We start from the raw sequence: 18,603 nt of genomic DNA, 5'->3' as shown, positions 1-18,603 counted from the left end.
AATACAAGGGTTTCAGTTATTTCAGAGCCGCGGTGAAGGTCAGAGTTCGCACGAGTTTAACATTACGTACGGGTCACTGAACAATAGTTAACCTACTCTTAGTCTCGGATAAACTGAAGGTATGTACTTGCCTGAGTAATAAATAATTATGTTCTTCTGACCCAACTCTACTAATATTACAAATGCCAGTTTGTTTTTGGTGGTTAGTCCTTCAATAGCGTCGCAATGGATAAAGCAAAGGACCTAATATGAAATATCAAATAAGTTAGGTAATTTTATTTTTACCCGACTACGGCGAAGGCAAAAGGAAGTGTTAAGTTGATTTCAAACTACGGAATATAATAAAATATATGAATATCGCTCAACCTACTTTTAAATGTCACTCACTGTTCACACTTTTAGATGTAATAATATTACATCTAAGTGTGAACAGTGACATTTAAAAGTAGGGTGAGCTATATTTATATATTATTTTATATTTCTGTAGTTTGAAGGCAACTTTATGATCTTGGCAGGCTCTGTATGGATGTATGTTTGTATCAGATTCTGTGTTCCACCTTAGCGCCTAAATTACGAGGCCGATTTTGAGAATGAGGTGTCAGTCGATTCGTTGTTATAGTCCGGGTGACACAGGCTACATTTTATACGAAAAACATCGACCTGATGGATGTTACATTCAAAAAAGTGGGGGTCTCCAATTTTTTTTTGCTATTGTATCTAGTGGGATGTCAAATGAAGGAGGAGAAAGTACAGAATTCATCTATACTAATATTATAAAGAGGAAACTTTTGTATTTTTGTATGTTTGTATTGAATAGGCTCAAAAACTACTGGACCGATTTCAAAATTTCTTTTACCATTACTTAGAGGGATTCTTCCAAATCCGTATAGGCTATATTTTATCCCGGAAAATAGATAGGATTTTTCGTGGTAGTGTCCACCCGTGCGAAGCCGGGGCGGGTCGCTAGTAAATATATAAATATAATTCAATATTAAAATATACCAAGCGACAAAAACATATTTTTTACTAGGTATATTTCAGCGTTTATTAAGAGAAGCAGTCGGATTTAAGTATTGAACTTTATCTTGTTTCTCTAGATATTATGTTAGTTTGAGCTACCAAAGCGTAATTAGTGTTAGTTACCACAGCTCAACCATACTTTATAGTTCATACATGTCAGACGGCCGACGGAGACGTCTAGACACAGGTGATCCTATGAGGTGACAGAGGCGAGCGGTGATTTTTTTTTAAATTCAGATACAAGTTAACCCTTGACTGCAATCTTCCCTGGTGGTAACTGATGATGCAGTCTAAGATGAAAGCCCCGGATTCGATTCTCTGTATGGGTTTGGAATTTTATAGTTTCTAAATTTCTGCTCTGGTTGGCGGCTGCGGCCGTGGTGTCCATCCTACCGGGAAAGTCGTGCCGCCGACTTTTTTTAATACTAAGTATGGGTAGTGAAATAATTTGTGTGCTCCAACACACTTCGTCGATGATAAAGGGTTTTCACACACGTTATCATCAAAAGGTCCAGAGTGGAAATATCCAAGTTAAGAAATATAGTCCGTCAATCAATCAGCCCCCCAATTGTGTAAGAAAAACGTATTCATGGTTATCGTAATCGTTAGCAAATTCTGCCCCTTGATTGGCTGTAAAAAACCTAAACAACGAATCAACCAATCAAACGGCAGAATTTGCTGTCGATTACGATAACGAATACGATTTTCTTACACAATCTAGGGGCTGCACATTGGTGGTAAAGGAAAATATGTATTACGGTTTTAAAAAAGGGCCACCGTGAAAGGTGCTACTCGTATAATAGTGCTATACCACTCCTTCAATATCGAGACCTCCGCGGTAGAAAACCATAATATTACATCTCTGTCAACAAAGTAATGTTTTTAATGGTTCAGCAAACGTTTCTAGCGCATAGGGGATACGATACGGGTAATCAGTTTTGCGGTTGTAAAAATACCAGTGGTGAATGTTATTCGTATAAGTGCAAAGTCTATTCCTATGAAGGATGAAACATTTTATGGGAAGGACCACCATACTGCCGTCCTATATTCACTACCCATAATATAAATGGAAAAGTGTTTGGAAATTCTGTTTGTTGGTTTATTGGGCTGTCACGGCGCAACGGAGCAGAGGATCGACGTGATTATTTTGCATAGGTACCTATGGTTGAAAACCTAGGGACTGGAGAGTGTCATAGGCTACTTTTTATCAAAGATTTACCGCAGGATTTTTAAAACCTAAATCCACGCGGATGAAGTCGCGGGCTTCAGCTAATTATATCTTAAAACTCGTTAGGACCAACTAGGTTATTTAAATTTGATAAAATGAAAACTAATAAAAAGCAATAAAAACCATACTCTTTTGGTTTGTTGTTTGTTTAAAGCGTTTTTTTTTAGAAACATTTGTTTTTGAAAATTAACACTTTTCTTGGCTATCACTCAATAATCATTTGTGTCACAAGAGATCAAAGTGATATTTTGTTTCTCAAGGGCGTTATTTTGAATTCAGAGCGATGCAAAGGGTTCCAAAATAGGAAACTATTTTTCGTAGTACCTAGGTACGGCATGATATAATACGGCAGCATAACATGTAGATTTAGTAGTTGTTTAATTTTTGCAGGTTCTATAAAATGAAATCTAGGGAGGTGTATTTTTGTATCGATAACAAGTAAGCGTTTATCTATGATATTATTATAACTGATGCTAAGATATGAGCCGACGCGTTCTATTGATCTTGCAAGGCAGTTTAATAATTATCTACATCGACATCGTGCTTAAACGTTATAGTAGGGCTATCATTATTTTCTATTCCTTGACTTCGCTCGACGAATAGTCGCAGTGGAAATAAAAAATAATTTTGCAAATAAAACTAACTTATCTTGTTACAACGCAATGCAACATCAATCGTTAATTATAAAGTATTTCATTATTTTTAATTAAATACATAAACATCATTCACTCTTCGGACGACTGCATTAAGAATTTTTTTAATTCAACTCTCGGGTTGTCATATAAGTATTATCTTGCAGTAAAAACACAGAGTAATATAAAAACAGCCCCATATAAGTACCTACCTAACTAATAGCGGTTTTATAACATTTCTGCGAATCTACTTATATTATACCTACAATTTGCCTACAAATTATTGGCCTCTTTTACAGCGCAATTATGGAGATTCTTTCCAACATTTTTACAGTCCCTAATAACGTATTATAAAAATTATACTACCTTAGTTCTAACTTGGAGGGAAAATATAAGGGAACAGTCAGGTGCTTTGAAATTTAAGGATTTGACGAGTATGAAGTGGTAGTGTGGTATTTTTTATATTATTGCAATATAGGCTTACGCTTGACGATAATCATACTTAATAGAAAGTCATAATGACCTTTAGCATCTAGGTAACCATTGCTTTTATTATTATTTTACATTTATATTTTAAGGATATGTAAAGAAATTCGGCGAGATATGGTAGGTCTACTCTGGCGGCAAATCACAAATTGTATGCAAAAATGCTGTACGTTTTCACCTCTAAAAATATAAACCTTTGCAAAACCTAAATGTTAACTGAACCTTCAAATAGGACATAACAATAATATAATAATAAATGTTCCGTAAATAACGAAGATATAACTATAATAAAGGGTTAAAATTTTTTTTAAAGATAATATGCTTACCAAAACATTCTCCGCGAGTAAACACGATGGTCCGGCGGCATTCGCACAGAGCATCGCACAGCACGCGTCCACACAAAACATTGCACTTGTAAAACATAGTATCATTCGCAAAACAACTTGATCGACGAAGATAGTACACCACTTATATTATTTATTTCGCTCAGCATTTTCCTACAAAAAAGAAAATAACACTAAATAAAAAAAACATCGATAACACACACTAGCACAACACTATTGCGGATTTTATGGGTGTTGTGGGAACGTCACTTGATTTTTTTTATATTTCGAATTTCTCCAACTTCGTCCGGTCACTGCAAAGTGGAAATCACTACTGGTTAGTGAATATGTACATGTATGTATGTTACTGAATTGGCTGACTTTACCATTTCTTTTATCAATGTGTAAGCAATGTTGTTTTGAGTGCATTGTATAACAATGTAAAGTGTTTACTAAGGAGTGAATGAACAATGTAAGATTTGTAAGCGATACTGTATCAGACCTATTACATAATCTATGTTTTTTTTAAAAGAAGCTTGACTATTACCTGGATAACAATAAAATAAATATTTTTTTTGGGTAGGATATTTTAATTTTTATGCTTTGTGTGTATGCTGTTGTATGTATGTATTTTTATGTTTAATGTAAATATACCAATAAGTAACTGTTTGATTAAAAAACACTTATTATTATTATATTTATTTAAATATAAGGTGTGTGTGGTAAATAATAATTTACTTAGATGCAGCCATAACTAGCTGTGAAGACTTTAAAAATCGTGTGAAAACCGGTTGTAGAAAGTGACTCTACACCTTTTTTAGTATTTAATGGTTAAACTTATTGGTACTACCGTGGTACCGGGTCTTCACTGTTCGTAAATTAATACCTACTGATATTATAAATATAAAAGTTTGTTTCCCTGTCTGTCTGTCTGTTACTTTTTCCCGGCCCATCCGCTTAACCGATTTCAACGATAGCTTGCATCTCGGAAAATCAAAGTTTCCGAAGGGATTTTGTCTATTTAAGTATTAACATAATTTTATGTTAGTTAGGTACCATTTTTTTTTTTTTAAGAAAAATGTCTAATCTTTGAGAAAAGGCGATAAATACTTAATTTATATCTAGATAGAGTTATGTGGCCGGGTGTAACTATTTGTGTTTTAGAACAACTAATATTACTATATTCAAAGTCTGTATGGCAAGTAGAGTTGCGCAGATATGAAAGATGTGTGATTTTGTGTGTGATTTTAAATTAAACTTAGAAATAGAAGTGAATTTCTAAATCATCATATTTTGTCTAAAATTGTTTAATTTAGTAAAACTAAAATCGGTATATGTAACACCAACTAAATTAAGAGTATCCTAGTTCATGTTTTTTATTATTTTGTTATGTTTTGTAGGGTGGTGATTATGTGATTTATTGTTTTCGGTAACTAAGTATTGTTTTATTAACCCCCGACCCAAAAAGGGTGTTACAAGTTTGACGTGTGTATCTGTGTATCTGTTTGTGGCATCGTAGCTCCTAAACTAATGAACCGATTTTAATATAGTTTTTTTTTTGTTTGAAAGGTAGCTTGATCGAGTGTTCTTAGCTACAATCCAAGAAAATCGGTTCAGCCGTTTGAAAGTTATCAGCTCTTTTCTAGTTACTGTAACCTTCATTTGTTGGGGGTGTTATAAATTTTTAATTTACACTTGTATTCTTTTGATAGCGTATACATATATTATTATTATAAAGTACCTACTTTGTGTTATAATTATTTATGTTCATGCCTTATGTTTTATGTGACCGTATGTAACTATTTGTGTTTTAGAACAACCAATATTACTGTATTTAAAGTCCATACTGGCGAGTAGTAGTAAGTAGCGCAGTTCATGACCGTCATAGTGTATAAATATTTTAAATTAAACTTAGAAAAGGAATTTAATTCCTAAATCAAAACAATATACGCAAAATTATTTGTATATTAGAAAAACTTAAATTCGATTTTTTTACTTTGTTAAGCCTTATAAAAGGCAAGTGTGTGTCTAAAAATTCGCAAAAAAATTGTTTTATTATTTTGACAACCAGGTACCTACGTATTGTGGGTTTTGATAGCGTATATTATGTACATGTTGTGTGTATATTATGTTCATGCATTTTGTAACTAGGTTTTAAGAAAAATGTGTGTGTGTGTGTGACTGTGTGTTTTAGAACAACTAATTTTATTTTATTTTTATTTTATTACTAATGTTGTGTATATTATGTCCATGCATTGTGTTCTATGTGACCGTGTCTATTTGTGTTTTAGAACAACTAATATTACTGTATTTAAAGTCCGTACTGGCGAGTCGAGTTGCGCAGTTCATGACCGTCAAAGATGTTCAGATTGTGCTTCCTCGCGTACTCGTTGATGATCATCTTTCCTGTGGGCAAATGCAAATAGGGCAGCTAAAAATTCGCAGTGCGGGCGCAGTAAAACGTATAATTAGAACAATATTCGCGAATATTGAAAGACTACGACGAAGTATACAGGACTGTAATATTAACATATTTTTCGAATAGGTACGTATATCTTCGCTAAGTTGTTCTAAAGAAATTCAAAATTTTAATGGAACTTAAACTAAAATCACAAGAACCCTATGAAATCCCATAATTGAATCAGTTTAATCTCCAATTAAATTTTCGAATTTCTTTCGAATAACTCAGCGTTATCTTTTCTACAATGTCACAGAGGTATTTATTAGGTAATAACTAATAAGTTATACTCTGAATTTGATTTGTTGAATTAGTAACAACATTTTCTGTAGTTACTAAGTATTTAATATAATAAATTTAAGCCTACTACGGATCATAAAAATGGACGAATGAATAAATTTCATTCTAAACGGACCAATGTTATTAGAAAACCGAAACTAATGAAAAAAATTAAGTTTTTAAATTATTTAAATAAAATCTAATACAAAATTAAAGCCAATCAAGTGGCAGTAATAAAATGTCAAGTTATAATTTCGTTCAGTATATCGAAGTTACATAACCTTTATTTTGAGGAACATTTTAATACCAAATCAGTTTAATAGAACCTTCCCTTTACCTCGCCGTAGTCGCGTTACTAAAATAAACCGACTTTAATACAAAAACATGATATTATGCATGATCACATCAAAAGGGATGCTTAAGGGCATCATATTATAAGACAGTAATAATAATATAATAGTTAAGTTACTATAGGTATACCAATGTAGGATGACAACGACGTTAAATTTCATGATTTTTACGTTAACTGTCACCCTCCGGAAGTGAAAGTGAAACGGATAAACTGTACTTATAACTCACATTCATAATATTATGATCATTCTTCTGTTTTAAAATCGGTTTATCAATCTGCCCTTGAGTACTTCTATAGCAATGTTTTAAAAGAAAATGACGTTTAAAGTGATTGCTTCACTTGGTGTGTAATATTATGAATAAACTGAAGAAAAATCTTCCAACAAAGTATAAAAGTGTATCAATGCAGTTTTTATATAAAACACGTTTCAAGTTTAAAAAGTCTTTTGCTGCAAACTAAACAATGGAAAATATTAATTGCATTTATTAAAAGCTTATACAATATACATACAATACAAAGATATTATGCCGTGACTGACTTGCTGATTCGTCAATGGCGCGATAACTGGCCTAGCAAAAAATATGGGAAGGTAATATGTTTACTATAAAGCCTTCAACATACGCAACGTGCGAGACGGCAGCGTCAAAGCAGAACGTCACACTTAAGAGAAGTACGGTCTATATCCGAAGCGCACTCCAGATAAACAAAATTAAATTCTTATTTTAATACTAGCGACAGCCCGCAGCTTCGCTCCCGCGAGAATTTCGAATAATCTGGCCTTGTTCCTTGGCCATAACATAATAGAAACCTCTGTACAAAATTTCAGCTTTCTAGTCCCAAGGGTTTAGGCTGACCGTTGATGAGTCAGTTAGGGAGTAAGTCAGGTATTTTTTAAAGATGTAGGCACGCTCTAGAAACTTATATCTATCTATGGTTTGCTAGATTTTTCCTACTAATAAGTATGCAGTTTCAAAGTTACACGGACTCAAAGATTTACAAATCTTTGGACCCGTATAACTTCCATCGAGATCTTCAGAATTGTATTGAGTTTGATCAATTAATATTATAATTTAAGATAAGAATCAAACTTCGTTTGTACGGGGCACAGGATAGTGTGTAGTTTAATACAAGGAGTTGTATGAAGCTCGTCTTCTCCTTTACTCGCTCCGTAGTGTGAATGTGTGAATATTAAAATTTGTAAGAAACGCAATGCTCACGCTGCCGTCACGCACTTTGTCTGAAAAGAGCGTAATAGTTCAGGTTGTAGGAGGTCTCTACTCATCTTATAAAAAATGTTTTAATTATTAAGTACTTAACTCCTACAGAGGTGTTGGATAAATGCACTGATAAATAATTTATAACTACCAGACAGATAAATGTACTTAACTTCTTTTGTTTTAAAAAACGTATTCAATCTCGTAACTAAAAATGAAAACGAGGCTAATAGTAGGTATTTTAGACTGTCTACGTTAAAGATTTCCATAAATAGTTTCTTAGAAAAATTAGCTAAGTATTCAAAATATTATTGTCACAGTCGGTGTTGAAAAAATTTACCCTTAGGCACTTTAGGTACCTTCTTAATTATATCAATTTCGTAAATGCAAATTAATATTTTAAATGCTACTTGATTCTGTATCTCAATGTTTAAATCGTAAGAAAGATTATCAATAGAATCTTTCATTAAAATATTTCGCAGAAATATCAGCTTCTATATACCTACCTACTTAGCCAATATTCGTGGTTAACTCGTTCCCTTGGGGCAAATAATGCGGAAAACTCATTTTTCTGCATAGGCAGAGTAGAGTATAGACTCTATCTAACAAGTGGGTACAATTTACCTTTCGCAATGATATAAATGAAAATAATATTTCATATCTCTAATAATAATATCTCTAGCTAAAGGGGATTAAGAACAAAGTAAAGATATGCAAACATTTTACGATAACGAAAACTAATCTATTTAAAAAAAAAAACAAAATACACTCATTATTGAAACTTTGTTAGGTATGTTTGTAAGTGCACTCTCTGTAAAGAGTATTTATTAAAAGGTGGGTAGTTTTTGACCTCCTATTAAAGCTCCTTCTAAAGCTATAAAATTTAAAGACCTTACTTTCGAAAAATACGGGCATGTTTGATTTTTTTATGGAATATGCATTAATACTTAAAATTGTTTTTTCCAATTAATCGATGCGAAATTGCGTGTTGGATCAATTTCATTAATGGTACTGGAAAAATCTTAAAGGTCACAAAGTCAATTAAAACTAACGCGTACTTTTAATGGCTAGCGTAATAGTCTTAGTGTCGGAAGACCGGTATATAATATGGTACTGATACCCTTATCAAGGGTTTAACTTACAGTGTTGAATTAATGCTATAAGTAAGTAATTAATGCCAAAGTAAACCTCCGCGTCTAGAGAATATGTACCTAATCCAGGAAGTCTTTTGATGAGTCTCTATTCTCCCAAAGGACTTTTAAAAAAATGGTTAACGTACTACTTAGATTATTTTATACTTAAAAGGGGACGTGATAAAGGTAACTCTACCTAAATAAAACTAATACTTAATCTTTTCTTAATACACATGACAAAATACTATCACAACGCTTTTGTTTCTTGGTCTACTCGGTAGATGCGCCCACCGCATCATAAAATTCGGTAATATGTGATTAGAGGCTAGAGCTCGGATTTTTTTCTGTTTCTGGTACATTATTGAATAGATACCTATTATCTTTTAAGCAAATATATATACAAATTATTTAATTTGCAAAAATAGAAATTAAATTGAAATAAACAATTCAAAATTACATCTAAACTCTTGTTAAATAAAGTTCAACAGCAAAAGATTTTTTAAACCTTTGAATATTAGGATAACGCTTTCTTGGCTGATTGACGAATGACTCAGTGGTTCCGCGGTGAAAAATTTGTTACTGGAAATATCTAGGTAGGTACATAAAAAAATATTCATCAATCAGCCAAAAATTCGGAAATCGCATAGCAATAAGTCACTTTTAGGTCGAAATGATTCAAAGACAAAAGCTTTTTTAACCGACTTCAAAAAAAGGAGGAGGTTCTCAATTCGTCGGAATCTTTTTTTTTTAAAGCGACCAATTGCTAAACATGTTTGGTGTCTTGTTGGTGTTTTATTTTAATTTACTGGCTGACTGATCGTCTGCTATTATTACCCTACGTTTCTACAAGCCTCAACAATCTATACCTACATATAATAAAATTGTAGAAAAGTGGTGTCTGTACAATGGAAATATATAAAAAAAAAGTAGCAGGGGTTGTTATTATATCGATGCCGAACCCGAAATTGTAATTAATTTTTTTTTTGTCTGTTTGTCTGTTTGTCTGTGTGTTTGTGCACGCTAATATCAGAAACAGCTTATTCGATTTAGATACGGTTTTCACTAATATATTGTAGTAAGCTTCACTTGACATTTAGTGTTTATTTCATGTCAATCGGTTCATAAATAAAAAAGTTATGTCAATTTCATTTACGCCGAATCACGGCGAACATTTTTAACGTACATGCTGCCCGAAAAGTCACTATTCCACGCGAACGAAGTCGCGGGCACAGCTAGTATACAATATATATCACAATACCCCAAGCATGTGCCCTGCTTTACAACCCCTTGGGTTATATCTAACGTCTAGTTTAAATTTTTTTTAACAATGTTAAAATAAATCCAAATGTAAAAATAACTTCAAACAAACAACTTTTATTTTCAATCCATTTTAATTTATTTTAGTTTTTAATTTAATTTAATATTTTTTTCAGTTTCAATTTAAATTTAAGTTTAATTTATATTTTATTAATTATTTATTACTATTTCCCAACTAGAAAATAATTCAAACGACATTTGTGTCATATTCAACTTTTATATGAAATGTAAAAGCCTGTAAATAAAGATTTAAAAAAACCTTTATATGATACAGGACGCCTGAATCGTCTTGATCTTATGACTATGACTTCCGGTGTTAAACTCTCGTTAGTTAAACTATTTTATTCAAATTATGGATAGTGAGAAAGACTTATTTTATTAGATTAAGAATTTTGTTGTATTGTTGTATTCAATTAGATTATAATAGGGCTGACATGTACTTTAATGTATCAAAGCCCTTAAATAAATAAAGAAAAAAAAAAAAAAAACTATTTTAAGCGACTAGTAGAGTTAGAAACTACGGTTACAGGTACAACAGGTTTATACTACTATTCCCGTCTAATGCCTAGACAGCAAAGAGGTTAATGAAGTCTTAACGCCATAAGGTTTCCGAGCGATTTTAAGTTGCGGTAACTCCTCATGAGTCACATACTAATAATAATAATACTAAAAGTACCTATAACAATTTTTTTTATTTTTAAATTTAGATACGAGTTAGCCCTTGACTGAAATTGACCTTGACCAGGTGAGCCTGGTAATTTTAATAATTTATGGTAAAAATTTCAAAGGGTTTATCCACAAGAGAAGTATGTTTTTGAAGCGACGATAACATATTCCAACTTAATATATACCTACTACTTAACATGAACTCTATTAAGCTCTCGGCTCAAGTATTTCCACAAATCTTTCGCATCAAAATATTCGATGCGTTTTTTGTTTGATTTTCGACATAAAAGTGTAAAATAAAGGTATCTTTTATAATTAATTTATAATTAAATGTAATATATAACAGATAAAAAATTGTAGTTTCAGCAATTATAATAAAACCACCAAACGGTAAAAATAAAAACTAAGAACATTAAATAATCGCCGTCGGCAAAAAGCACTGAGATGAGATGACAAGCAGTGATAAATTAATGAGCCTATTCTGATTTGGGAGTATTTTTAACCTCCGACCCAAAAAGAGGGGTGTTATAAGTTTAACGTGTATATCTGTCTGTGGCATGGTAGCACCGAAACTAATGAAGCGATTTTAATTTAGTTTTTTTTTTGTTTGAAACGTTTTGAAAGGTGTCTTGATCGAGAGTGTTTTTAGCTATAATTCAAGAAAATCGGTTCAGCCGTTTGAAAGTTATCAGCTCTTTTCTAGTTACTGTAACCTTCACTTGTCGGGGGTGTTATAAATTTTTAATTTACACTTGTATTATAATAACAACATTATTTTCAATTAAGTGTGTTAAAATGAAATATATTAAACATTTTACTTTACTGTATTTTATTCTAAGTATTTCTAAGTACTTTGTTTCATTATTTCTTTATGTCAGTTTATTTATTTAAAAAGTTGTACGCTAAAGTTTTATTAATTTTTTACTTGAATAAAAATATATTCCAAAAATCTTTATATTTATTCAAATAGGTACATTAAAAAAAATATTTATTATAATAGTAAAGTATAAACTTCCATGGCTGGGTCTAATTTATGTAGGTAATAAAGTTAGGTTGTATTTTTAAATATATCTCAAAAAGTTCAACGGTAATTTTTGATGCGCCTTAACGGTAGTGTTGTAAATAGAAACCTCTACGGTAACTCGAAACCAACCGCATACATTGTAACTTTGATGCAATCATTGCGAAAATCAAGTATCGTTCTCTTTAGGAACAGATTTTATGGTTGGTGTTAACAGGGCTCTCTCCGTCACTTACTCCATACAATCGTATTTCCAATTTCATTTGAATATTAAGCCACCAAAGTCCATGCAATTTTGCAGACATATTCTAGAAACTAATATCTGTGCCTGTGGTGTTTTAGATTTTTCTAAAAATATGTAGTTTCATAATTACAGGAGCTCAAAGATTTGTATGTGAATTTTTAAGACCGCGTAACTTTGAAACAGAACATTTTAACAGAAATCTGGAAAACCACAGGCATAGATATTAGTTTCTAGAATATGCCTGCAAAATTTCATGGACTTTGGTTGCTTAGTATTCAAATGAAATTGGAACTACGTTTGTATGGAGCGAGTGACGGAAAGACCCCTCCGGGCGTGGGAATAACAGTCAAGAGAAGCTGATGGCAACACGGAGGACCGTCGGGAGAGACAAGATCGTCTGACCAACTGAAGGAATCCAATAAGTAATTGTTCAAAGTTCCAAAAAAAGTGGCAATTAATGGAAGAAAATAGGGTCTTGGAATGTAGTAATAAAATGTTGTGATGTTACTCTCATTAATTACTCAACGGTACTTAACTCAATAGTTAAGGAGCGGACTGGATTCCGAACAGTCGGCAATTCAAACCCAATCCGTTGCATAATGAGTGTGTACGACAAAATATATTAATTACTGTCGTAGCCTCTCCTAGCACAAGCTTTTCGCATATTTGGGTAATATTAATCATTATGTATAATTATATACCTATATGTATATTTACCTATAGACCATATGAGTCAATATGGCTAATATTCTTTATTGAATTCAAAAATACAAACTTTCTATTTTATTTATGCCATCTCAGTGCTTTTTGCGACTTATAAAAATCAAGTAAGTAGGTAAGTATATTACACGACAGGTCGAGATGGCAATCGCGCTAACCCGGTGCGGGATTGCGTCATACCCCGACTGGCATCTGGAGCTGTCGCGTACTATTGGCAGATATCGCATAGCATATAATATACGTATATATAGCAAAAAAGGCCAGTATAATATACGTATATATAGCAAAAAAGTACCAGAGCGAAAAAATCACCCCAGAGTGCGTTTTTGATCAAACAAACCTTGTCACTAGAATTCATAATGGCAAAGGAAAGTTTTAAAAAACAACAACTGAACACTAATAATATTCCGCCAAAAGCATTTCACACTTTGCCATAATTGGCATTATTTTAAACATAAAATTTAAAAAATACGTTTTAAACATTACTGATTACAAACATATTTTTTTAATGTGTTTTCCAATCCTTCACTTTCCCATACAGATTGAATGTAAACGCTTACTCTAGTGACGAGTTTTATTTGATCAAAACGTAACATCATCACGTCATCGTCACCTATTTTTCATTATCGGAAATACTGATGATATTATCATCTGCATTTCTACGATATAAAATGATGAGTGCGGTTGAATTAGGCGGCGGCCTCGACGACAGCGGTGTAGGGAGCGGCGGCGGAAGCGGTGCGATCAAAAACAAACGTAAGTAGGTACATACTATGTCCCGGCCACATTAACGGCCAATAATGCGATGTTCAACGGCGTTTCCCATCAAACGTAGATGTAGCCACGATCAACGTGCAACGGCATTCACAATGCCGTTTGGCGTTAGACGATTTTAACCCCAATTCAATTGGTATAAGACATTAACTGTTCAACTGTGGCCACTCAGATAATTATGGCGTTGTTGGGCATTGAAGTACGCGTTTGTAACCCTCGCACCTTTACTTTTAAGTTTACGTAATTAATTTTTGAATATTTTAATTTCAATTTTGAATTTCAATGAATGATTTGATTTGATTTAATATAGAGAGGTGATCTCATTCAGTTAACCTTTGCACGCATTCGTGGTAACTACCGCCTTGTCATTCGTCTCAGCTGTCATCCAGGACGGCATCTCAATATGATATTTAATTGTATCTAATTTGTATAATCGCCCCGCTCCGCCAGCGCCTCCTGCTGTCTTGAAGCCGTGGCCTCATATTCCCATCAGTGTTAGGGTGGGTGTCATTTTGATGTGTTATATTTCGAGTTGGAACAATTTAACCGCCACGCTCGCTGGCCGCCAGTAGTGTGGCTAACGACTTACTTACGGTCATAATTCATAACACACTCCAAGCTGCCATAGAGCGCTTACGCACTCATCTGATCAGAGTCCGTGAAAATATTGATCGGATATTGCTTACGCACTAATCGGATATTGCTTACGCACTAATCCGAATCTCTGATCCAAATACAAGCGGACATCTTTGACATATCTACGTCATATTTCCGATTTGAATCTGAGGCACATCCGAGATATTCTCACGGATGACGGCGAGAACTCGGAATACGGAAGTCGGAGCTAGTGCGTAAGCTACCATACAAATAGTCCTATGTCTACTTTGAAACGTATTTTCATGGATTCGAATCGGATGCGGTGCATAGTCGGCGTCCGATGGAGATACGACACATCGAAACAACACAAATGTGGTGTGCTAACTGGTACCTAGTCTTAACTGCTATGGTAGGGATTCCTTGGTGTGTATGAACGCAACGCATACATACATGCATGCTCGTACGCTAAATGCACCGTTACTTAGTGTTTATATAGACTGACTACATTTAGACTGAAAGCAGACTGCAAAATTGCAGTCGGGATGCAACTCAAAAATAAATTATTTCTCAGTGATTACTAAGTAAATAGAGGGTCTTCTCAAATACGTAACAGCCACGTCCTTTGTTAGTTTTAAGTGTAATAACCAATTTATATTATCAATTAAACTAAAAAAGCACGTCAAATAATTGTGACGTCACATGCCAATATATTTTCATGGACGCTCGCATACTGAGCGCGTGTTTTGACGTTTGATAAAAAGATACTGATTTGACTATCCACTTGTCAAACATCAGATTTTGGAACTGCAATAAGTAAAACTGTATCCCAACTGTAATTTTGCAGTTCGTTTGCATACCTACTGAAGTCCGAATGCAATCTGTCTATATACCTAGATCCTAAGTATCACTACGCAGTGCGTACCAAACAACCCATCGAACTACATTTCAATAGAAAGGAAGTTAGATGGCTATACGTACTGCGTTTTTCGTCGTTTGCGTTGCGTATAAATAAACGCACCAAGACAAGCTGAGCTGCGCCAGCGCTTACCTTCGTCAATTTTCCGCGAAGCCTCCTCGAGATCGCTGCCCGCGTAGTTAAGGATGACTAGCACGAGGGGCATCATCTCCCAGGAGTAGTGGAATTTTTCTAGTAGCTTATGACAATTTTCAACTAGGGACTCCAGTGACACCGCTGCAAAGAGAGAGAAAAACTGTTGGAAAAACCACATAATTATTTTATTAAATATCTATTTAACGAGTCCGTTGTAAACCAATATATTTACATATAAAACAAAGGGTTCCGTACCATCGTACGGTCGATATGTTATACCCACAGAACTCCTAAGAGTGGTCATACCTAACACTTTTATGTAGAACACTGCAAATTAATAACGGACTACGCCATCTATATGTGATTTAGTAAATTAATTTTTCGTGAATACATTTAATTTTTTTTCGGTGGCATAGCCACAAATTCGCGGTTTTCGAATTTTTCCTTTACTTGTGCTATAAGACCTGCCTACCTGTCAAATATCATGTTTCTAGGTCAACGGGAAGTAGGTACGTACCCTATAAGTTTTCTTGACAGACATGGCAGACAGACGGAGAGACGAACAGACAGACAACAAAGTGATCCTATAAAGGTTCCTTTTTATCATTTGAGGTATGGATCCCTAAAAAGTCTGACGTAACCGCAATTGAATAGGTAAGTATGTACTTAGGTATTCTTAAATAAATAGAATAAGTGCTACCACGAAACGGAAGTCTATAGTTCTCAAACATAAATGTTATTAGTTATTCTACGAACCATTTGAGCATTTCAGTTTCTTTGTTTATAAATGTCACTCTATTATTTACTAACAAAGCGGCTCTCTTTGGCCAAATCATAAATAAAGTACACCCGACACTCCAGTCTGGACCTATGCGTCTAAACTGTAAATATTTATTTTGTGCACGTCTTTTAAGCGATGTACGGTATTCATGTATGACGTAATGAGGAACTTTCCAGGGCGTGTTCCTTGAAAGCCTCCTAGATGACGCTGTTTATGCCCGCGCGGAATGTGGGCATTTACTTACCGTCCATGCCTACACCTCTGAGGCTGAAATCTATAAAGCGCACTTTGACTTTGCTCTGACTTAAGATTGAGTTAAAACGAGACAGATTTATGTGAGAGATATAGCTCTGTCTCGTTTTAACTCAGTCTTAAGTCTAAGCAAAGGCAGAGCGCGCTCTATAGATCTCACCCTGAGGGATAGCATCCCTACAATCATCATCATCGCGTGCCTTCGTCGAAACGAAGTTTGGCGATCATCATCCGAAAAGCTTCTCTATTTAAAGCCGCCTCTTTTAACTTTGGGTACCTAAGCCCTGTTCAGTCCCCTTATATCGTCCAACCATTTGCGTCTTTGGCGACCTTGAGCCCTTTTGCCCGCAATTTTCCCTTCCAACACTAATCCTTGGGAATAAGAATTGTACTCTTCTCTGTAAATGTCCAAAGAAAGTGAGCTTCCTTCCCATGATGGAGGCAATGACATCCGTACAATACAGACCACCAAACCAACGTCCACTACCTCACGAGCTACTGCAATCACCTAGCACTAGCACAACTCGCTAATGACGCGATCATTACCCTCCAATAGGGGTGAGATTTGACAATACCCTGGTGCATGGTGGCGAGCCCATCGCCCACAGCGCGGGGCCCCTTTAACCTCAACACACCACCAAGACCTCAAGGCCCTAGAAGCCAAAAAGGCAGGCCTTAGCCAACAGTTATACTTAGAACGTTACCGAGAAAGGTATGGAAAGTGGTAGGTATAAAGCAAGTTAGATAAAGCAAGTATTATGGACCCTTGAATTTGTAGATTGAGCATTCACTTTATTACCTTAGGTTTATTAAGGGTATAACCCTCAAGGGTTACCTATAACAATATATTTAAACTATGAAGTGGGTGTAACGAAAGTCGCATTGCGCCAATTTCCTGGTGTCCGTACGTTTTACTACTGCAAACAAATCCAGGGTTGACAGTATTTTTCAAGAATATTTTTGTAGATAGGAATACCTTTTACCATTTTACAACCTAGATAGTAGGTGCTTAAGGATGAGTCAAAAGTTAAGTTAAGTTCCAAATGACTTTTTGGAAAACACTGTCTTCCAGTTTTCTTACTAACCTTCCGTTGAAAATTGTCAAATATAGAGAAAAGGACGGCCTTCAATTGCGACCCAATAACTCTTTAGATTGCTAACTTTCATTTAAGTATCAATCAACATTAAATCAGCCAGTTAGTTCGGAAATTTAAGTTTTTATTGCTATTTAAAAGTGGATAGTGACAACCCTAACAAACCGTCGCAGTTTACGACCACCAAACGGTGGCGTTATTTCGCTACAGATGCTTACTCGAACACTTTTTAATCGAAAACTTTTTCCACATATAAAAAGAGGTAAGTACCTACATACAAATAACAACGTCAAACCTTTGTTTATATGTTATTTTCCTTCTCTGTAATAGAGCTACTAAAATCATTTTTAACCCGTTACCCAAAAAGAGGGGTGTTATAAGTTTGACGCGTGTATCTGTGTGTCTGTATGTGGCATCGTAGCTCCTAAAGTAATGAACCGATTTTAATTTAGTTTTTTTTTTTTGTTTGAAAGGTGGCTTGATCGAGAGTGTTCTAAGCTATAATCCAAGAAAATCGGTTCAGCCGTTTGAAAGTTATCAGCTCTTTTCTAGTTACTGTAATCTTCAATTGTCGGGGGTGTTATAAATTTTTAATTATCCCGTACGTATTGTACGGGACTGCATATCTTCAGCGCATGAGCATCACAGGTGGGACTCAATTTCATAGACTTACCTACTTACCTAAGTAGTTTTAGGAATCACAGCTATGCTACTGTTTAGTTTCGCCAGCCAGCTCGGGCTATGATTTGTGAAAAATACGGGAGCTTTAGTTACCCCGTATTTTACTTTTGCAATTAAGTATGGTTTCTGTATTATCATACACTGTTATACGGGGTTACCCTTAAAATACAGGGCATCTGGCAATCCTAGATATTATATCACTCACGATATCATCAGCATCGCGTGTCTTCTTCGAAACGTAGTTTGGCGATCATCATCCGAAAAGCTTCGCTATTTAAAG

The 18,603-nt window shown here is 34.4% G+C and overlaps 1 protein-coding gene across 4 annotated transcripts in view; it reads right to left on the bottom strand.

Annotated features, from left to right (window-relative positions):
• Nucleotides 1-18,603, bottom strand: part of LOC123875177 (protein doublesex) — a 272,131-nt gene that overhangs the window by 186,978 nt on the left and 66,550 nt on the right. For 2 of the 4 annotated variants that reach the window (XM_045920866.1, XM_045920867.1), the window contains exons 2-4: nucleotides 15,513-15,656; nucleotides 6,014-6,095; nucleotides 3,693-3,863 (exon numbers count right to left, since the gene is read on the bottom strand). In XM_045920866.1, coding sequence (XP_045776822.1) covers nucleotides 3,794-3,863; nucleotides 6,014-6,095; nucleotides 15,513-15,656 — 296 coding nt within the window. In that variant the 3' untranslated portion in view covers nucleotides 3,693-3,793. Of the gene's footprint in view, nucleotides 1-3,692; nucleotides 4,004-5,995; nucleotides 6,096-15,512; nucleotides 15,657-18,603 lie in introns of those variants that run through there. The other 2 variants (XM_045920869.1, XM_045920868.1) reach the window with 2 other exon arrangements.

The sequence above is a fragment of the Maniola jurtina genome, chromosome 19, assembly GCF_905333055.1.
Source record: "Maniola jurtina chromosome 19, ilManJurt1.1, whole genome shotgun sequence".
Taxonomy (NCBI): domain Eukaryota; kingdom Metazoa; phylum Arthropoda; class Insecta; order Lepidoptera; family Nymphalidae; genus Maniola; species Maniola jurtina.
This window is presented reverse-complemented; position numbering and strand designations above follow the sequence as displayed.